Below are 22,698 nucleotides of genomic sequence, written 5' to 3'. Positions count from 1 at the left end.
CTGATTACCGTCGCCTCCGTATCTCGGCGTGATGTCTCTTTTTGTTGAGGATACGTCCTTTCTTTGTCCCTTCCCCTTCCTCTTCCTTCTCACTCCTCTACTACATCGACCGATGTTCGGGTTTCTTATTGTGTCCTCACCTACCTCCTCTGTCCCCCACCTCCACTATATCTCCTCCATCTGTTTCACCGTTGACTATTGACCCTCACGTCCATGTTTCTATTCCCTCTTCTCCTCTTCTGGCGGTCGCCCCGGCGCCCAGCGGTTTCCTCACGATGTGTTCCCTGCGGATGATCCCCCGCTCGCGTCGCTATCCTCTTCGTGATCGTCGATCCCCTAATCGCCTTAATCTTGCCCTCGAGCTGCTTGACCTACCTATTTCTCCCTCCATTGGCCCTCAGAGCCATCTTCTTCTGAGAAGTGTCACGAAAATACCGAGTGGCAGGCTGCTTTCATGTCTGCTGAGTTGGGCGCTCGGCGCACTCTACATGGGATTTGGTTCCCCTTCCTCCTGCAGTCTTTGTTCCCATTACCGCAAGTGGAGTCTATAAAGTCAAGACTCGCTCGACGGTTACAGTAGGGCGGTCTGAGGCTCGCCTTGTGGCTCGTGGTTTTCGGCGGGGAGGCGGGGGCGAGATTATGATGAGACTTTTGCTCCCGTCGCTCGTATGACTACCATTCGAGCTCTCATTCGTCATGGCTATTCGGCGATGGTCCCTCTTTTAGATTGATGTGAAGAATGCTTTTCTTCAGGGGATGTCGATGGGAGGTTTACATGCTTCCTCCACTGGTTTTTCTTCTCCTTCGGTTTGAGTGCATCGCCGGGAGGCTCTCTATGGTCTCAAATAGGCTCCTCGGGCTGGTTTGAGCGTTTCGATTCATCGTGGTTGCTGCCGGTTTTCGACCTAGTCGCATGATCCCGCTTTGTTTGTGCATTCTTCCTCGTGGTTGGACTTTGTTGTTGCTTTTATGTGGATGATATGATCATCATTGGTGATGATCACGCTTTCATATGGATTTTTGTCGAGCATCGCCTTCGACAACATTTCCAAATGACTGATCTTGGTCGATTGAGCTATTTTTTGGGCATTGAGGTCACTTCTATTTCTACTGGTTTTCAGTTGTCCGCGACGTTACACATCGATATCCTCGCTGCGGGCAACTCTCTCGACTCTTGTCTTTGTAACCATTCCTATGGAGCTACGTCTTGATTCGCGTCTTGATGAGGGGACTCCTTATCCGATCCGACACTGCGCTACTCGTCGACTTGGTTGGAAAGTGCAGTCTATCTTACCCTCACTCGTCCGGACATTGCTTATCTTTGTGCATGTTTTGAGTCGAGTTTGTTAGTGCCTACTTACATTCACTATGCCCATCTTTTGAGGCTTTTTGCGCTATCTTGAGCGACTCCGTCTCGAGGCCTTCTTTTCTCTCAGCACAGTTCTCTGGAGCTTCGTTCTTATTCTGATGCTACTTGGGCTAGTGATCAAAGTCGATCGTCGATTACATTCGGCTTACGTTTTGTTCTTGAGGCTCTTCTCTCATTGCTTGGAAGTCCAAGAAACAAAGCTGGTGTTTCGATCTAATGGCAGCGAGCTTGCGCTATAGCTACTCTTCTTCGAGGAGATTGTTTGGTTGCGTTGGCTTTTGCATGATCTTGGTGTTGTCTCACATGCTCCTATTCCTCTACATTGTGACAACACCGGTGCCATTCAGATCACTTTGAATCCTGTCAAACATTCCCTCTCCAAGCATATTGGTGTTGATGCTTTCTTCTTGCGTGATCAGTACAACAAAGGCATTATATTTTATTTGAGTTATTTTTTAATTTTTTTATTTATAAAAATCATTCTTTTTATTTAATTCTAAAAAATTACAATAAATATCAAAGGATTTATAGTTGGTGGTAATTGATCCTATATGAAAAACAAGAGTGAGACATTCAAACCCCAATTTGTTATTTTCTATTGAAAACGTGTAAATTAAGACAATCAATTTTTGTCCCATACACCTGTGTTTGTGGCTTTTATAAAATAATAATAATAATAATAAATACTATATATATATATATATATATATATATAGAAGCCCAGATTTTGGATCCGGATATACAATAGACAGCCCTCAGACCACTTTGCAGCAACTCGGTCCGTTAACAACCTTCACGGGTACATTTTAAGCTCAAAACCAATCCCGGTGGAACACCAAAACAACAGACAACCGACCATGTCCACCCACACGCGCGAAAGAGCCGCCATAACCCATCCCGCGCGCGTGCCATTATGTCGACATCGTAACAACACCTCTCCAAACCATCAAGATACCGCCACGTGTCCAATCCAACGACTCAAGCTCCCCATCTCGTTACCGGAAGCCCCTACAAAAAGCGGGCCCCGCCGTAAACCTCCATCCAATTATCCACCGTCCGATCCGAATCCAAAGTCCCTAATGTTATCACGTGACCCTGGCGTGCTCTTTGTCTCATTCCCGCTTTCTTTGAAAGTCTAACAATGGCGTCATCTCCTTCTCTGCGTTTTCGCTTTATATTCTTTATCGGATCCACAAACCGAGAACTAAATCGCGATCCGCGCTGAAGAGAACTCCAGTGATGTCTTTCTTCGAGGTTAGTGCTCCTCTGTCTTCTCGGATTTGCTCATGTTATCGGAGCTCCGGTGCACAAATCTCAAAGTTCTTTTTCAGGATCCGAATCCGCTTCTTTTCCTCCTCGGCCGTGTCCGCCACCATGCTCGTCTCTTCACCGGTGATTCATCCGCACGCATCTAAAGCTTTCTTTTTCTAATATTTTTTTCTTTTTTTAAAAAAATATATTTTTTTGGGGTATTTATAGAAGAAGCTTATCTGCGGTGAGATGCGGTGGCGGCGAAGGTGCGGAGGAGTGCCGGAATGATGCGGCAGCGATGAAGCTGAAACTGATTGCGATAGCGACGATTCTGGTCGCCGGTGTTGCGGGTGTGGCGATTCCGTTGGTCGGGAGGAAGCGTCGGATGATGAGGACTGATGGTTCTTTGTTTGTTCTGGCGAAGGCGTTCGCGGCCGGCGTTATACTGGCGACGGGGTTTGTTCATATGTTGCACGACGCGCAGGCGGCGCTGACGAGCCCTTGTTTGCCGTCGATGCCATGGCGGAAGTTTCCGTTCTCGGGGTTCATAGCCATGGTGGCGGCTCTGGGAACGTTGGTGGTTGACTTTGTTGGGACGCAATACTATGCGCAGAAGCACCGAGAGGAGGCGATGGGTGTGAAAGCGACTGCGGCCGCGGCGATCGCGGCGGTTGAGGAGGGCATCTCAGCCGTGCCCGAAGCGCCGGAGACGGCAGAGGGGCGATAAGGACGCGATGCACATCGTCGGGATGCACGCGCACGCGGCCGCGCATCGGCACAGCCACGCGCATGGGCATCGCGCGTGCGATGGCAGCGACGTCGCGCAGCACACGCACAGCCATGGGCACGCGCATGAAGACGAAAGCGAAGTGCCATCCCATGTGCGCCATGTCGTCGTCTCTCAGGTACTCCCCTTTTCACTCTCCTCATCTACTTCAATTCTAATCAAAAGGTCCAAACTTTGAATGCATTGTTGTGGATTTATCATCAGATTCTAGAGCTTGGTATCGTTTCACATTCGGTGATCATTGGGTTGTCGCTGGGAGTGTCTCGGAGCCCGTGCACTATCCGGCCACTTGTGGCGGCGCTGTCATTCCACCAGTTCTTCGAAGGTTTTGCATTGGGAGGCTGCATTTCACAAGTGAGAACTCACTCAAAGTTTCAATCTTTGGCATTGCATTGTTACAATGAAGCTTTGTGTTATTAATGATTCAATGTGTTGCAGGCCCAGTTTAAGAACTTTGCTGCAGGACTAATGGCAAGCTTCTTTGCGATCACTACACCATTGGGGATTGCGGCGGGGGCTGGGGCGGCTTCCTTTTATGACTCTTATAGCCCGAGAGCGCTGGTTATTGAAGGTTTGCTCGATTCAGTGTCGGCTGGGATTCTTATTTACATGGCTCTAGTGGATCTCATTGCTGCTGATTTCTTGAGTAGGGAGTATGAGCTGCAATTTCCGGTTGCAGGCTGCATCATATACTGCTTTGTTTCTTGGTGCTGCTTCAATGTCTGCCCTTGCTATCTGGGCTTAAATGGTGAGCGACATCTGTACCTTTGTATAGTGTGTTCAGTTTTGTTTGGTTGAAGTGTAGGCTATCTTGCCTTCAAGTTAACAACAAACGTGTATACTTCTTTCACAAGGGAAGAATGAATTTGATCAATTTTACAGTGAAACAGTTATTGAGCTTCACTTTGTGTTTCCATGTATTGTTTGGTCTGAGAGAATTGTTTATGATGACCGAGTAATATTGAAATGTGTGTGTATGTGGGGTTATATGAAGAAAAATAAAAAAAGATGGCAGAGTAATGCCTCTTCTTGTGTTTTTACCTGATTCCGAGAATCAGCGATGTTTCTCTAAATTGTCTACAAATCAAACAGGGCAAAAAGAAACCACAAATTTTCAGCTCTCAAATTGAATTGTGAAAAGGAATCATGAATTTCAATATCACTCAGCCATTGTTTTTGTTGAATTGCTTGTCACTGATGAATGCTTTATTCTCCGGTGCAGCTGCTATCAGTTTCTCCCGTCTTTCATGGTTTACTATGGAAAATATCAACACTTTGATCATCATCTTCTGCTATTATAATGAGCTAGAGCTCCAGAACAAGGATAGAAACAGTTATCTATGCCAACCAAATTGAATTTGAATTCATAGATATAGTGGGAGGTTACCAATTGATCAACTGATTTTCAATACAGACTTCATCGTCTCATAGAATAAATAGCTCAAAGAGGCTGAAGGCAGCACCTGCAAGCATAGCAGACCAAACATTACTACTAGACATAATGTGCAGATGAAGACTTCATCTGAGGAAAAACCAAACCTGAAGAGTGCTAGGAATGAGACCAGTGAAGAGTGAGCTAACACCTTCTCTTTGTATCATCTTGATGAAGGCTGGACCCAGTCCTAGACTCCTTGACTGCTGAAGCTGGAGTTGCCTTCTGATAACCTCCAGCGGGTATGTTACAGTTTCAGCACAAGCTCCGGCAATGGCTCCATACAGCAAGGTCCTTGCAATACCAATATCTTTCTCACTGCCTCGCTGCTTACCATGCAAGAGATACGAAGTCTTCAGGATGTCGTAAACTGCATAGAAGACAGCACTGGCTGGTCCTATGCTGATCAGAGCTGGAGTTAGTCCTTTGTAAAGAGAGAGGAAGCCTTCATTATGCATCATGTGATAGAAGCAGCCAGCCACACCTCCTAATGCGTCGCCACCCGGAGCAGCCAGTCTTGTTCTAATCTGTCAATTTCCTAACAGCCTCAGGATTACTGCAGCAATCCATATCAAATAAGAGACTATTTCTGATCATCTATCTCTTCACTTACAGTATCGAGCGGGAGACAGAAAATGGTAGCAGTGACACCGGAGATGCCACCACCAATTAGTCTATCATGGTTTGTAATCTCCTTCTTTTCTGGCATGCTCAGAAGACAATCCAGGTACATGTCATAGCATATAAAGTTGATCGATTTGAATGGGACCATACGAAATAGATTCAACATGTTCCCCTTCCAAAACCCTTTCAAACCTTCTGAAACCCATATACATTTGATGATCTCTATCCATGAATGCTTAGAACCTTGCACAATACACTCTAGCTTGATTCTCTCCAACGGCGCGATACATGTTCTGAGTAAATGAATTGAATTAAATGAATCCGGAGACATGCAGAATGTATGAGGAAGAAGGCAAGAAGGCTGACCTGGATAGAACAGTTGAAACTGCACCGGCAAGAAGGAATTTCGGCATATCACTCCATGAATGCTTAGGTCCACCTTTGCCCACACCAGAAGCCTTTGTTTTGTTCAAGTTGGAGAGAAAATTTCTGAATGCTCGGACTTTCGCCACTTTAGTCAATGATAAACTTGCCAAACTCGGGAATTCATCATCTGGCTGAAGAATCTTGGCAGCCAAATGATTACTGGAGAAGGACTGCTGGAAGAGAACTTGAGGAGATTCTGATGGAAAGGGAACATCTTCATCTTTGTCCAGGCTTAGGCTGGGGAAGTACTTGTGGAATGTGGACATAGATTCAGAATGATGCATGTTGTGCTGTGACAGGATTCAAGTTTGAGATTTTTCTTTATTAAAAGCCAAGAAAAATAGAAAAGAAAAATGAAAAGACAGAGATGTTTGATTGTGTTTTTCTCTTTGGTGATGCGCTCATATATATATATATATATATATTGATGAACTTGAATGAATGAACTTTGTGGTGATTGGAAGACAAGAAGGAGATAAGGTATTTGGTTGGAAGCCAATTGGCTGATGCTTCTCCAGACATTGGTGGTGTAAAGACAGTTCAAATTCTTGTGGTTTTGTATATGCCACTGGTATCTGTCTGCTTCTATGTTAAAAAATTGCACAAGGTTTGGTTGAAAATTAGTGAAATAGAAGCGTTTGGATTTGTCCAATTTTAAATTGAAAACATGAAGAACATGCGTTTGTTGGAGCTCTCTTGTTAATTAATTATTGTCATTAATAATTCACTCAGCTTTACCTTTGATTTCACTCTAGATTATTTATTTTATTTATTTTAATTTTTTATGTGTTCTTTTATGTTCCTCCTTTTGTTATAAATTCTAGCTCCAAATCTTAATGTGTATCACTATCACCAATAGTGCTTTTTTCAAAATGAAAATTCTTCAATTAATTTATTTTCTTTAATAAAGTTTGTTCTCTTTTATAATAAAGAGAAATTGGTCAAATACATATAATTTTTTTATGTTTAATGGAAAGTAAGTCACTCCGTTATCACATAATATTGATACAATGGCATGTTTTGTTTTCTTATAAAAATCACTTCTCATAATTTATGTAAATCTCATTTTTTAGTAGTTCTCATTAATCTTTCAGGCTTTAATAATAAACATTTTTATTAACTGCTCTTGTATTAATTTTATTGTAAAAATGGGAACCTTATATTTATATAATTTTATGGAGCCTTGGATACAAATAGTTGAAAATTAAAAGCAAAATACTAAGATATTTTTATACACTAAAATTTTTTTTTTCTAAATTATGAGTTTTGGTATTTGAATAGTCCAACGATACCTCGGGTCCTCTCACAGATACGTGACAAATACCCCTGCTCACGTACATTCCTGATAATTAAATTATAAGAGTTTGTCATCAACGATCATAAAAATAAAAATAAAATAAAAAATTCGTACTCCAATTTTCTATTGGTTGCTTACACGGCAATGGCTCCATTGAAGAGCATAATTTGTCACCATCATAGTTTATTATCCAACAGTGGCCCTGTTGAGAAGTACACTTGTCACTATATGAAAGTTACTTTAATATATCTCTTTATATGATTTCGTTTTATTTTTATTTACAATTGGCATTCGGTGGTGAAAGTAATCTTTGTAATCCACGAAAACATTGAGCTGGTAGATTCAACTAAAAAGGGGCACAGGCGGTCTTGTGACCTGGAATTGGCCCAGTAATAATCGTCGGGCCAAATGACCCGACGGGTCAGACAGCTAACTCATAACCAACCTGGATTGTAGCGAGCTCAATTACGGGTTGGGCTGTCTCCTATTTGTGACTCAGCAGGTTAACCCGTAACCTGACCGGATCACCACCGCGTTGAATCGGCCAACCCAAGGCCAACCCGGTTTTCTATTTTAATTTTTCTAAATTTTATTATAAAAACTAAATATGAGCTTTGGAAAAATCAAACTCATAACCTTTTATTTAGACTCTAAAGCTTAAAACCAACTCACCTACAAGTGGTTGTTGTTTTGTTACTACCGAATATTATTAAAAACAAGCTTGTCATATTTTATATTTATTATTCAATATAAAAAAATTATTTATACAAAAAAATTATTATTATAAAAGCCACCTTATTTTTAATGGTGTAAAATAATATAAACATGTTAATTTAAAATTATAAATTTTTTTAATACTTTTATGTATTTTTTTTACGTGGGATTTCTAAAATTTTGTGTACTTTTAAACATGTTATTAATATAAAATTATAATATTTTTTAAAATATTTATTAATAAATAATTAACTTAAATTTTTATTAAATTGACAAGAAAGTTTTTACTCCAACTTAATTTCCAAAAAATTCTTTTTAGTTATAATTTTTTTTATCTATTTCATTTAAAAATTTTATTTAATTTTTTTTTTAATTAGGGTAAAAATATTCAATATGAGATTATTGCAACAATCATTATAAAAAGCCATTGATCTTTTAAAAGTCTACAATATATTTCATTTCCATAATTAAATTTTGTGGAAATTGCCAAAAAAACCCTTTAAGTTTGTAAAATTGCCAAAAACACCCCGTTAGTTTTGCAATCCCCAAAAACCCCCTCCTTTTAAAGTCTATGTTTTTCAAACCCCCAAACCACTAGCGGATGTGAGCGAGTGAGTTTCAAATTTTTGGACGAAAAATGCCCTTGCGTGGGGAGTCGTGGGCTGCAGCCATCTCGGCGATTTGAGAGGAAGTGGGGGTTTTTCCAGTAGGGGTAACCCAGGAGGCAATTTATTGGGCCGAGTTTAATTGCTTTTTCTCAACTCACGTCTTGACTTTTCCATTTCGAGTTGTCTCGAAAGTTGTCTCTACGGCGAAAGCCTCAGTAATTGCCATTTCATCGATTTTCCCTTTCCACGGTATCTCGAAGGAGAAGTCCCCTGTGACTAGTTGGCATTTTCAGTCAGTTCTCGATCTAAGGTATTGAGTATGGTTTTATGTTAGCCCCATTACATTACAAAAGAAAGATTTTTCGGTTTTGTTTTGTGCTCATGTTTTTTTGTTGGAAGATATTGAAGTGCGAGGGGGATTTCTGAGGGTTTTGTTAGTCTGCGGAGATTTCTCGGTTAGGGTTTTGTTTTTGTTTTGCGTTTTCAGTATGTATACGCTATCGAAATAGTTTTTCGATTATATGATTTGTGTAATATTTATAATGTACATTTCCGTTTCGTTTGATATGGTTGCGATTTTGAATGAGGGTTGACGTTTAAGAAATGAGATGTTCTGATTTAACATTTGTTGTCTCTGTTTAAGTATTCCGTCTCTGTTTAACAAAATGGGTCTCTGTTTAACATTTTATATCTACATTTAATAAGCGAGTTCTACGGGTTTAAAACCTTATATTAACGCTTAAACTTTTTGTCAATCTGCGGGAGCTTGTGATTATGGCGGTCAACCCTAGTTAATGGGCGTTGCTATTTGACACGGTTGTGGAGACCTTAGTGAATTGAAAGTTAACATGACCCTCGACACTGGGAGATTATTCGAAGGACACCGTTTGCGGCGTTACTTTGATGAAGCCATATACCAAGAGGGGCCCTTCTTGATTCTCTTTTTGCAAAGATACGATGGTCGCGCTGATAAATTCGGGGATCGGGAAAGCCTGCTTTGAGTTTGAGACCTCGAGATGTGGCCCTCGTTCTTGGTACGCGTTGCGATGCGCAGCGATGGTCTTTCAGAAGAAAACCCGGTCGTGCGTTGAGAGGCGGTATCTATCAAAGACCTACGAGACGCGGAGACTCCGTGAGGCACTGCAGGGTGCGACTTGTTCGACGAGAGGGAGAAGAAGATAATTTTTTGTCAAACTCGATGGTGTACCTCGTGGGGGACGAGTCCTCTTCCCAAATACATCATGCTCGGTTCGAGTCGGATCGTTGATTACGTCGATGATCTACCGTACCATGGGGGCGACTACGCGTGGGCGCGTGACGGCGCACGAAGTGGCTTATGGAGGATATTCCTAGCGGCCGCCCGAGTCGCGAGATAGATCTGTAGGGAAGAAGACCAACACGAGGGTACATTAAGGGTTGCTCGGTCGGCGCTTAGCGTCACGGTTTTACTGGTGGCCGGAGCAGGGGAAGAAAGTCCGTTTCGTGAAGATCCGAGGATCGTTTGTACTACGGTGAAAGTACTACCGGAAGCAAGCGGCGGTGAAAGCAGCTTGTCGTCGCTCGATGGAAAAGAGGTAATAAATCATGGACGATGTCTAACATAAGTCTTTAATGTTTAAACATTGTTTTTTTAGCGTTTAACTTTAGTATTTACCGTTTAACTATTATTAATAACCGTTTTAAATATTACGTTCTCCGTTTAATTATATTCTATAACGTTTAAATATATAGTTTCTCGATTTTGGTTCGGCGAATCGTCGAAGAAAGAAATATTTGTTGGCGCCCAACCGACGGATGGATGCCATTGCTCGCGAACCGCTAGCTCGAGGCGAGGATGAGAGGGCGGCCTACTATCGTGCATGACTGGGCGCCGTTCTCCTACTTCCGACCCACCACGCCTGCGCGTTCCTCGGCCGAGAAGCCCTCCCCTACCCGGCGATTGCAGCAACCCCTCCTACCACGACAGCAGCGGTCCCCACCCGACCATGGCGGCCCCTCAGGCCGTGGCGGCCCCACCGGTGACATTGGGCGAAGATGTCGCAGCAACTCTTATGCGAGCGTACCGGATATTGATGACCGAGGTTTCCTCGACTTATCGCTCGTGTGGGTAGCTGGAAGGGCGTTCATGGCCAGTTGCGCCGTCCCTCGAAAGAACCGGCACTGGGACGAGCGAGGCGTCGGATTTGGCGGCGAGCGACGATCATCGGGAAGGTCGTTTCAAAGCGGCCACATTCGAAGAGACTTGCGAAAAGAGGAGAGAACAATCACGCCTCTCTGTCTCCGCGCCGGTGACGATGAAACAATAGCAACACCATCGGTCGATCTTTATTCCTGAAAGTGCATCGCCGATTGATGACATGGCCGTAGACGGTGGAGGGACGTCGTAGATGATGTGGCCGTTCGCCGCGGTTGAGAAGGTCGTTGACTCTCTTCTCGATGAAATCGTCGGGCCGGTGGAGCCAGTTGCAGAGATCACGGCGTCAGATGGACCTGATCCACGAAGGTCGAGAACAAGTTAAGGGTGTGTCTCCCGATGATCTTTCGTTGTCGTGAGCCACGGTTGAGAAGATCGTCGAATCCGTCTGCGTGGCGTGGCCGACAGATCTGCATGACCAGCGAGGACCCAATCCCACCACAACAAGAACCAGTGTAAGGAAGTGTCATGCGGTTGATCGTCGTGTCGTCCCGAGTCGAGCGGACGCGATCCCGACAAGACAACGATGTAAGGATGTGCAGGGTTGATCATCGCCGTGAATCGCGTGAGCCGACACAATCCCACAAAAGAACAACAATGTAAGGATGTGCTACGCGGTTGATCTTTGTCGCCATCGTCCCCGCATCGAAGGAAGATGCTGATGAAGACCCGGCAGAAGCGGCAGAGAGATGATCAAGGCCATCAAAAATTGGACGGGACGGCTCGAGAAGCTTTTTATTCGAAGAAGAAGAAATGGGTTGGCACAGTCGATGCTTAACATCTGACGAGGGGAGTTGATGAGGATCTTCCTCAGCTGCTCATGGACGGAGTAAGTGTAACGTTTTTATGATATTGTTTAAAGAGTTTCTTATAGTGTTTAACTATTACCTAATAGTGTTTAATACGATTATGTTATCATTTAAGTTTTTCAGCCTTCTAGTTTAATTATATATAATATCATGTAACAATTGATAATATCATTTAAATATTTACAATATGGTCTTCTAATATCCATTATCGTTTCAACCTCGGCAGCATCGGTAGTGGAAGAATGACTGTTGTCGGCCTCACCTTGACGAGGTTATACTACGCCTCGAGGGAAGGAGATGGTCGCTCGATGATGTGATGGGCGCTTTCAGTATGCATAATACAAAAGTCGTGACGAGCGCATATCCTTACAAGCGGCGCCTCCATCATCGGACCGCTTGCTTGTTTATGTCAAAGCGAGGACGGCGCATGACACGATTATGGCTATGATCGCGGGGATCGCTGTGCGCGACCTGCGTGAAGTTCAAATTGTCATCCTCCCGATAATCATGAATGGCCACTTCCATGTCGTCGTCACGGACAATGATAAACAAGAATACGAGGCGTTATTCTTCGTGTAGGAGTGCGATAAGGGACGCGTTGGACATGGTAAGTTCTTTAATTATGTCAGATTAATATACAGTTTGGTATTTAAATCGGTATTCTAATCTCGACTTGCATATCTCGGCAGTGAATCTATTCGACCTTTGTAGTCGATATGGAGTTAAGCGAGTCGGCGGCAACAAAAGTACCCTGTCGTGCACGACACGAAACCCCACGCCAAAAACAAGGAAGCGTCGATTGCGCCGTCTACGTCATGCGGTTTATCGAGCAGTGCTTGTAGGGGTGAGAATTCTACGGCTACCGCGGGACGGGCGTTCCTTACCTCGAGATTACGGTATGTTACCCGCATACTTAAGGAGGGAGGCGGCCGTCGTCCATGACGAAAGGGGTCGATCACAGCGGGTTAAATTACATTTTTGAATAACATGTCTTGTATATCATTTGATCGATTTTGTTTTTCAAATGTAAATGCGGACAAATTCAATTCATTGTTTTCGTGTTCGAAGAACATGACTTGTATATCTTAATGTAAAATTTTTGTTTGTTTTGAATTGTAAAGCGGGTTAAATTCCATTCGGTTTTATTTCATTGTTTAATTTACGTTGTGATTGTGTACATTTCACTTTCATTGTTTAAATATAGTATATATCGTTTAAACATCGGTTTTAAATATTTCAAATTACGGTGTACCCGTTTAAAAATAACACTTTCTCTGTTTAAATGAATGCACTTATTGTTTAACTAAATATGGAAAGTTGCCCATCAATACGCAATTCAATTCATTGTTTTTTTGTTTTTCGAAGAACATGACTTGTATATCTCGATGTAAATTTTGTTTGTTTTTCAATTGTAAAAGCGAGGTTAAATTTCATTCGAGTTTCATTTCATTGTTTAATTTACGTTGTAGTTGTGTACATTTCCGTTTCATTGTTTAAATATACCATATATCGTTTAAACATCGGGTTGAAATATTTCAAATTACGATGTATCCGTTTAAAAATAACAATGTCTCCGTGTAAATACATTCAATTAGATTATAAATACACAATGTTTCCACTGATCACTCGATGTTTTTTACGTTCTTTATGAATTTGAAGTCAAAATTCGCTTTTGATTGCATGATTTTGCAGAGTACATCCCTGAAATGTTCGACACCGTCAAAGCGTTGACCAATATCCAACGACAACGCTGAGAATGATCGGCGAGGAAGTAAGACATCCCACGCGTCGAGGTCGCCCATGGGGATGAATGGGGAGCACTCGTGAGAATCAATTCTGCTGACACTTGAGTCGAAATGAAAAGATCAATATGTTAAGCGGAGAATATAATGTTTAGCGATAATGACAATAGTTAAGCGTTAAATTAAATACTTAAACAATTAACTAATAACGTAAAGGACTAGTACGATATGTTAACCCGATTGACGGACATATTTAAACAATAATGACCCCAGAACAGCTGAAATAATTAAAAGAAAAGGAACTTCTGACGAGTAAACCTCGTTTTCATTAGGATTCGACGATGGCGCATTTTACGTCTCGACGACAAGATCAACTCGACACATTTGAAGATGGAGTGGGCGTGACACATCAGATGGAAGTCAACATCGTTTTTCTATTGGGCGAAACTGTTTTTATATCCATCCGGTGTGATGAACTTAACCACGACAAGAGAAACTTGAGACCCCATCGCTCACATATCTCGGCTAACACCAATTCCCAGAAGTCGAGGCAGTGAACATTAGCACTCTTCCCTCCCCGTTGAATCTAGCAATACCACAAAAACTCTCCATAATATATCGATTGAAAACCAAATCGTACAAACCTAATGAAATGAAGAACAAAAGCGAAGGCGACGAAGAAGAAGTAGAAGATGTAAAGAACAAGCGGTGGTCGAGCATGCAAACAAAAAAAGTGCAGCGAGTTGTATGCATAGAGGTTAGATTAGGCGTGATGTGATTGGGCGGTATTTTTTTCCCTCCATCCCAAGGGCAAAAAGGGAAATATATGTCATTGTCGCGAGGAAGACATGTTGTCATCGTTCGAATGAAAGTTCTCGACTCAACATGAGTCTCATGTAAAGCGTCGAGCTTTTTATGTTTAAACGGATACATATAGTGTTTAAAATAACGGTTAGCTGTTTAACTAAAAGTCTATATCATGTAAATAATATGTTATTGTTTAAATTGAATGCTTTTCATTTGACATCGCGTTGCTAGATGGGTACCTCACGGGTCATTGTTTAAACATATTCGTATTTTTCTTAAACATCGTTGTCGTTGTTTAAAAGAGTAACTTGAGTATTGTTTAACTTTTTCTATTGTTTACTGATAACGTTTTTGTTTCCCACATTGTTTTTACTAGGTCTCGTTTAAATTTCGAAGTTCGCGGTCAAATACGATTGTTTCGTTTTATTTATAAAAGATTTACAACATTTACAAAGATTTACAACATTTACAACATTTACAACGTCCGCTCGGACTTTGGGACACTCCGCGACTCGACCCTCGTATAGCGAAACAAGTGATGCATACATTCGAATGCTCACGTGAGTTTGCATAACAAGCGCATCGACTTGAACCCGCAAAAGCGTGCAACATTAAAAAGGTTAAACAACACACATTCATGAAAAGCGACTATTAATCAATGTGTCGTGGTAGGGACTTAAGCGGCGATCCCGATAGTTAAACACGAGCGTAATGGTTGTACAGCGGCGTCGTTTTTCTTAAGCGTTAACGAGAAAGTCTCGAGTGGTAAATGTCAACCCCGTCTTAAAGGATGTTTCATGATCTCCCTCCTCTAGAGAATCCTCCATGATCACGCAATACGTGAAAACTTTCTTTTCATACCCAAGTCGAAAATGCTCTCTTAATTGCTTTCCGTCGTCCATCACTGGAGAATCCTCTGCGTTCGAGGCGATTATGAGAGGACTTCGACTTAGGGCGGGAAAAAGATAGTTTAACTAGTTCGGTGATTACGGCTAATTGATTCTCAAGATAAGGGAAGAAGGCTCACGAAACATCCTTTCGAGATCAGAGTGGTTGTCCGTGGGAAGAGGAGGAAGAGGGAGGAGGAGGAGGAGGAGGATGATGAGGAGCGACGAGGTGGTTGTCCAGTGGGGAGGGTTCTTCGCAGTTAGTTTATGGTGTGAAGTCCACAGCGGTGACTCTTCGTGATCCGAGAAAAAGTTAAGCGACGATGGCCGACATTGTCGATGAGAACGAGCGGGTGTTCGAAGTTTATATTCTGCGTGCATGAGAATTAATGCGTCATTAATTCTTCACGCGCGGATACCACTAACTCTTGCCACTGCCACGTGCCACATGCCGACAATTCGGATCAAGCGAAAAAGATCACCGTTTCTGAGAGACTTTGAGAATTTAAGCGTTTATGAATAGTTATACATGTAAAGATAATGTTAAGCGGAGATGGGAAGTATTAAAGCGGATATGACAATTATTAAAACATATTAGTAAAATATTTAAAGCGGATAATAGCAAATAGTTAAACATTATTTAAAAATATACAAATAGATAACCATAAAGCGAGAAGAACTTTACAACTGAAAATGAACTCATCGTAATTCTGCTTCTTCTCGTCGTAATACAACTTTTACAACCATAAAGCGAGAAGGCGACGATGGCACATGCTACTCGCCTCGACAATAAAATCGACTACGACTCATTTGAAGATGAAGTGCACTTGACCAATCCGATGGAAATCAATTTCATTTTACGTTCGAGAAACCGATTTATATATTTCGTGTATGATAATGAGGAGAATAACAAGATGTAATGTAACTCCTTGGCATTGTCTCATCGAAACCAAGTAAAGCCCTTCAAAAGGTTGAACATGATGTGATTTGGCGCTTTCCTTTCCCACTATTTTCGGGGCCAAAAAATGGGATTTCACAACATGGACCCATTTGAAGTGAACGGTAGGGGGTAAAGGAAGTTAAACACTAGCGGAAGGTCAGTCGTGGTGTGTAAAAAGTAGGAGGGGTTTTTGGGAAGTTTTGAAAATTACGAGGGGTGAACAGTAATTTTCCCTTAAATTTTTTTATAAAAAATAAATTATTATTTCTTTTAAAAGTCTACAATATATTTCAATTGGGTGAGTGATTCATTTTAATCAAATCAATAATTTTTTAAAATATTTTAATTTAATCCTATATCAACAAATATATAGTTTTGAAAACACTGTTAAAAAAATTAAATAATAAATATTTAAGAACAAAATAAATTATAAGTGTTTTTGAATTTATGACTATGGATGAGTTATAACAACACCAACCTAGCCAACCTAACCATTGCTTGTGTCACGCCCCAATCCACAGGCCCCCGGGACGCGATAACGTTGTGATGATCCCGATGAGGGACACTCCGCCACTCAACCCTCAAGTCGCCGCAAAGCTATCAAAACACTGGGAATCAACAACCTCAAACAACAAGTACAAAATAGGGGAAGTCAAAGGTACGCAAGGGAAGCATCAATCACGGGACCTGATAACATAGTTCAAGAACTGCACTGTTCACAAGTATAACGGAGTTTCCAAGAGGTTAGAGAAACATATAAACTATGCTTTTAGAGTTGCAAACACACTAATGGATCCATGCTCGACTACACACATATACATGCTCAAGGATAACATAACATACATGAACATGGTATTGAATGAAAACAAACAGTGGATGCCCAACACACCGCTTTAATACTGCACTATTGCCTGTAACAGCCTGGGAAGAAGAAAGAGGGGTGAGTGACTAAAGTTACTTAGTGAGTGGGTTAGCACAATACTACAATAATATACCAAAATACACGAAATAACTCACCAAAATAATGTTGTACTAATACCAACAGTTTAGAACATAGATAAGATAAACATAACAGAAATCATAGATACTGTTAGTGCAACCGCACTATTATTGGCATGATTTGACACATAGTCAATATGACGTGGCAACCTATGTGACATGGCAAAATTGATGACATGGAGAGTATGATGACATGGCAAGGAGTCTTGGATTGCAAGGTAAGACATCTTGAAGATCTTGGTGGAGTTATTCAAGACCATATTTAGGAGATGTAATTGAAGACTAAATATGGAATGAAGACTAATTGAAGATTTGATTTGAAGAATCCTTGATGAAGATTGATTGAAGTCTATTATTGGGAAGATTTGAGAACCAAACTTGGGTGAATTGAAGATCAAGTTTGGAGAATCTTTGAAGACCAAACTTGGAAGATTGAAGACTAAGTTTGGTAAGTTTCATGAAGACGCACAAGGACGTGCGCCCCTTGCGAGGGGACTGTGTGATGAGGAACTAAGGAGGTAGGCTAGTTGCCGGTAGTCGGGATCTGGAGATTTGGCTGCATCGACTCAGACTAAGCATGACCGGGAGGTTGATGGGTCTTGAGGTCATCCGCAACGTAACCAGAACTCAATCAAGTCAGCAGTCAGGGCCATGTTGCAACTTATGTTACAATAGGAGTTGCAACAGCTAATTTCAGAAGATTTTTAAATTAGTAGCTGCGGAGATTCCAAAAGAGGTATGTGCTATATTTGGGACGTTGATGCGTCTATATAAGCTACCTTGCTCGTAGATTGTATGTGTGACTCTTGGAGGAGAGTGGCGAGCACTAAACAATCTAGAGAGGATAGTGATCTTCATTGTTTGAGAGTGTGAGTGACAAGTGTTTGTACTCATGTATTTTTACCTCTTTTAGTGGATTGTTTATCTCCGGGCTTGGCCCCCTAGACGTAGGAGAGTGGACGCCGAACTGGGTTACCAATCTTGTGTTTCTCCTTCTTGTTTTGTTTGTGTGAACTTTCTTTGATGGTTTGCGTGAGATCTATGAGTGCTTGAGTGTTCCCTAAAACCCACAAACCACACCGGTGGAACTAACAGATACAATATAACAAAAGATAGTGTCAAGAAAGCCTTTTTACCCCAACTAGGGTTTACAACAACAAATCCACGAAAGACCAAATACAAGATATGTACTACAAAACAAGTTAAACATCAAACCAAACTTTTATAATAATGCAAATGGATCATAACAATTCCACTTATATATATATATATATATATATATATATAGAACAACTATATAATACGAGTCTTAAAATCCATAAAACAGATACTCACTGTCAAAACCACATATTTAATATGACATTACAAAAGAAACAAAATATGGTCTAGAAACCTCTCTAAACCTTCGTCATGGCCACGGCTAGGTTTAGAGCCATCAAGGAACTCATGTCATTGACGTTGACCCATCCGTCCACCGTGTGATGACCCCGGCTTCCTGATAAGTATCCAGTTAGGGCTCTACACTCCCACCTGAACAGGATCAATAAGTCTGTCGGTCTTCCACGCAACCTCAACAGGCTGGCTATGAAAAACCGCCTACTGCAGTAGGATGTCACCAACCAAGTAATGCAAACATGAATCTCATAATGCGGAGTCCATAACCAGGACAAAAATCAATATCCAAAATATCAGTCATTTCCCCACAGAAATGATTAACACAAGCCTATCCAAAGAATTTAACATAAATCAACTCACAACTTACGAATCAAGTAACAACCCGAAAATCCTTTTTTTGAACAATAATGCTTTTCAAGTATGAAATATACGTAAATAACTCATTTCAATTCCATTAAAATCCCAATGCAAGTATAATAACCAATAAATCTTTACTTAAGCAATATAGAATAATTATAGGCATTCTCCTAGTAGAATTGTGCATAATTAATCCCACTCGCCACTAAGATGATGCAACTTCCCCAAACGCTAATCCTCTACTTGTTCCTTGCCTCGAGCCAATGATTCACCTCCTTGCCAAAGCACAACAAACCACCAACAAGATTAGCAAAAATAAATCACACAACAAAACAATAAGTTTTGCTACCAAACACCACTAAGTCGATCCTAGCGTTGACTAAAAACTTGATTTTTAGGTTACCAATAAATTCCTAATGTCTTGGGCTTTAATTTGGACCAAGGAAATACAAGAAAAGACCAAAATTTTTTGGTGGTACAGTAACCTCGGGGGTTGCTACAGTACCAAGAAAGTGTTGCAGTGAAACCGGCCCCAACATGATGGTTTCTCGCTGATTTACATTATCAAATCATGAAATTTCTTGACAAGCATCCACACAAAAGAATCACAAGATCAAGGGTTTCGAATTAAACCAAAAAACAACTCAACCCAAGGTAAATTTCTAGGTTTTCAAAAATTTTGAAAAACGAGGAAATATTAAGAAAATACGAAGAAAAGCCTTGGATCAAGGCCTTACCTCACTCAAGAGGATGAGATGAAAAAATTTGATGCTTTGATTCGAAGGAAAAGCTCGGCGGAAAAATTTATTATGGTTTGGGGTGCTCGGTCCAAAAGAAGAAAGAAAGAGGAGGAAAGGAGAAGGAAGGAAGAAGAATTTAAATGAAACTTTCGGGCTGCTACAGTGAATGTTGTTTATAACAACTTGTTTATTGATAGTTATTTTCTACTAAATAATATAAATAATAAATAAGGTTGCGCATTTTTTTAATATTATTATTTTTTAAACTGTGAACTCTATTAGTTTTTTAAACAAAAAATTGTGGCCATTAGCTTTTTAAATAAAAAATATATTTACATTCAAATATTTATAATTTCATAATATTTTCTTATAACTTGTTTTTTTTTTCCACTTCTATACTCTTATTTTTTTCTTTCACTAATTTTAAAAATTAGTGGGTAGGTGAAAAGCATTATTGGGGGTTGATGGGATGAATTATTGATGACAAATGGCACATACCCCATTCACGAAAGCCCTTGGATTAAATTGATCATAACAATCCATTTGTTAGCTAGAGACTATAAACTCTCAAAGTCATTTTTGTAAAAACGCACAAGCATTGTTATAAGAATAAATATCAATATAGAAAGTTCTCTTCTAAAATTTATATCGTTCTAGTTTCTTTATTTTCTTGCAAAATTATTTTATTTCCTTCACATTTAAGCTAGCAAAGTTCATATTTTAGTCATACCGAATGAAGGAGGCTGCTTTGGTCAAGAGGAACATCGACCAAGGCTTGCACGGACTTTTGACGAAAGAACAAGCCCATGACATGTAGTATTTTAGTCTTATTATTGAAGCTTTTTTGAGGAAGAAAAAAAGACTTTGTCTACGATTGCTAACTACTCAACCTTTATTAATGGACTCTGTGAAAACAGAAACAGGCGAGTAGAAGTGGAAAAAAATGAATTATAAGAAAATATTATGAAATTAAAAGAGTTTGAATATAATTTTTTTTATTTAAAAAGTTACTGGGGCCATTTTTTTTATTTAAAACTAGTGGAGTCTGTAATTTTTTTTAAAAAAATAAAAATTTTAATATTAAAAAAATAAAATGTGCATGTCCATAAATAATTATGCACATTTTGGTAATTAAATTTTTAAAATATAATATTTTAAAAAAAAAGCCGTTGAGCTATTATTCATCAAATTGATAGAAAACTGCTGTTCTTAATGGAAATTTCAAAGAATAGATTGGCATCCTTCCACCTCAAGGATTCTTAGCTCCACGTGCAAAAAAAAAAAGAAATAATAATAATTATTATAAAATTTGTAAATTAGTCCACTCAATGAATCCTGGACAAATACTTAGGTTAATATCAACAGTAAACCACGAGAATTTCATGTAAAGAGTTAGAAGTTTAAATCCCTCCCATATAAATCAAGAGTTTGAATCCATCTCGACATAATAAATAATATAAACAGTTGTTTATTCATTTTATTAAAAAAACAATAAATAAAATAAAAAAGCACGGGAAGAATTGTTAAAAATTTAACTACAATATGATTAATTAGTAAATTAAAATAAATCAAAACTTTGTATGAATATAAGAAAACTTAATATAAAAAAGGAGGTGAGAGTCGTGAGACACAACAATTGAGTCAAGGCCTGTGTATCACATGGTTTTGTTAAAGTAGATTTATCACTTTTCGATGTTTGAATTTCAACTAGTGCTTACATTTTATAATAATAGTCTCTAGTTGCAAAGCAACATCACTTTATAATCCCGATAAACTGATTTATGAGAACTCTCATGCTCAACCTAGGACTTCTAAGATGAAAAAAGTGAAAGGTAGTTTATGTACAAGAGTTAGAATATAATGCTCTTTACAAAAGCTTGTAAAGTAAGAGTTTGAAAACTATTTAAATGCGATAATTAATTTTTTGCATCTTCAAAGAGTTGTTAAACTTCCAAATTCCAATATTAATTAGAATTTTCATTTAAAAAAAATAATTGGAATTCTAAGAGTTGAGTCCTTTAAATTCTAGGATAACTAATAATATTTATATGTTCATGTTTCAATGCTTCAATTTCATTTACTATAATATTTATATGTTCATGTTTCAATGCTTCAATTTCATTTACTATTCATTTTTTAGCAACAAAGAAATTTGACCACTTAATTCTCTCTCTTTGCTTGTCTATAGATAAGCAATTGAGGGCATTTGTGGATAGTGAAAAATTATGGAATAATCTGTACAATATGCCATAATTTAGATTATTATGCCATATTGGTTGTTTGGATATTTAATTTGGAAGATAAAATTATGGTAGAATATGGGTTGTATGGTACAAAAAAATATTCCATTCGGAGTGGAATATTTTTTTATTGTGAGTGTGTAGCGGTCTGACCACCTACTGGCCTCCACTGACCACTAGTCTACTGACGGTTCTTTGGTAGCCCGGTCACGCCACCAACTGGTCTCTGATGACCAATCGCCCGATTATAATTTTTTTATTTTGTTAAACCAAACAATCATTATGTAAAAATAAAATATACCACAATTTCTGTAATAAACACTTGCACTTCTGATATAATAAAATTATGCCATATTATTTTATTTTGTACCCAAACAAGCCCTGAATCTTGCCTACATGGTGTCATTCTTGGATGAACCATGATCTCTCTGTATTCTCTATTGTAAAATATAGGACCGAATATAGCATTACTGCAGCAAAATAAATAAAAATAATGCTAAAAAATAAATGACACAGAGATGTTACGTGAAAAACCCCTAAATAATTAGGGTAAAAACCACGGGTAAAGATAGAAGAATTTACCAAGTGGGAAAATTTCAAGAATTACAATCTCTTTAATAACAAGGAGAAAACCAGTACTCTCTTATACTAGGAGAATAAACTAATTCTCAAAATATTTTTTTCCATACTTCCTCACTCTTCTTCTTTCTCTTTCTCTCTTATTTTTCTTACTCTCACTCTTACTTTGGTTCTTTACTCAAGTCTGTGTGTGGAATGAGAATAAGCTTCACATATTTATAGGCCAACTAAAACCACCATTTTCCTTTAACATATGGGCACTAATCCATGGGTTAAGATCATGGTTTAGGTAGCTAATAGTTTAAGTAAGCCATTAGTTTCTTTTGATGTGCCATTGGTTTTGGGTTGATGGTTTAAGAGGAGTTAGTTTTGGGCCATTGGTTTGGGCTAATGGATTATGATCCATTGGTTTGTGCCAACATTCTCAACAGTTTTGTCACTTCCATTTCATATATTTTCCAAATTGATGCTCAAAACAACCTTTGCAACCATCTTCTAGTG

General features: G+C 39.6%; 2 protein-coding genes across 3 annotated transcripts; one reads left to right on the top strand and one right to left on the bottom strand.

The window, feature by feature from the left end:
• Positions 1-2,583: 2,583 nt before the first annotated feature.
• LOC120255829 (zinc transporter 10-like) lies at positions 2,584-4,352 on the top strand (the record flags this gene model as incomplete). Its single annotated transcript, XM_039263601.1, is given in 7 exon segments — positions 2,584-2,623; positions 2,701-2,761; positions 2,849-3,337; positions 3,339-3,525; positions 3,612-3,761; positions 3,846-4,061; positions 4,063-4,352. Coding segments are annotated over 7 exon segments (1,233 nt in total), but the record flags the coding sequence as incomplete, so codon positions are not given.
• A 228-nt stretch (positions 4,353-4,580) lies between these two features.
• Positions 4,581-6,201, bottom strand: LOC120255827 (probable mitochondrial adenine nucleotide transporter BTL3). 2 transcript variants are annotated; one of them, XM_039263600.1, is made up of 5 exons: positions 5,830-6,201; positions 5,453-5,756; positions 4,947-5,366; positions 4,795-4,870; positions 4,581-4,662 (listed from the first exon to the last, which is right to left on the bottom strand). In XM_039263600.1, exons 1-4 carry the CDS (start codon positions 6,171-6,173, stop codon positions 4,802-4,804), a joined length of 1,137 nt encoding a protein of 378 aa, XP_039119534.1. In that variant the 5' UTR covers positions 6,174-6,201; the 3' UTR covers positions 4,581-4,662; positions 4,795-4,801. The 2 variants fall into 2 exon arrangements, with proteins under 2 accessions (XP_039119534.1, XP_039119533.1); XM_039263599.1 differs by having other exon boundaries at positions 4,581-4,870.
• Between the last annotated feature and the right edge of the window lie 16,497 nt (positions 6,202-22,698).

The sequence above is a fragment of the Dioscorea cayenensis genome, unplaced genomic scaffold, assembly GCF_009730915.1.
Source record: "Dioscorea cayenensis subsp. rotundata cultivar TDr96_F1 unplaced genomic scaffold, TDr96_F1_v2_PseudoChromosome.rev07_lg8_w22 25.fasta BLBR01001209.1, whole genome shotgun sequence".
Lineage (NCBI taxonomy): Eukaryota > Viridiplantae > Streptophyta > Magnoliopsida > Dioscoreales > Dioscoreaceae > Dioscorea > Dioscorea cayenensis.
This window is presented reverse-complemented; position numbering and strand designations above follow the sequence as displayed.

Excerpts from the sequence above, each read along its gene's own strand:
- LOC120255827 (XM_039263599.1), bottom strand. The coding sequence starts at position 6,173 with ATGCATCATTCTGAATCTATGTCCACATTCCACAAGTACTTCCCCAGC. Across the intron at positions 5,367-5,452 it reads TCTGTCTCCCGCTCGATACT|ATTAGAACAAGACTGGCTGC; the intron begins GTAAGTGAAGAG and ends GGAAATTGACAG. Across the intron at positions 4,871-4,946 it reads TCATTCCTAGCACTCTTCAG|GTGCTGCCTTCAGCCTCTTT; the intron begins GTTTGGTTTTTC and ends CTATGCTTGCAG.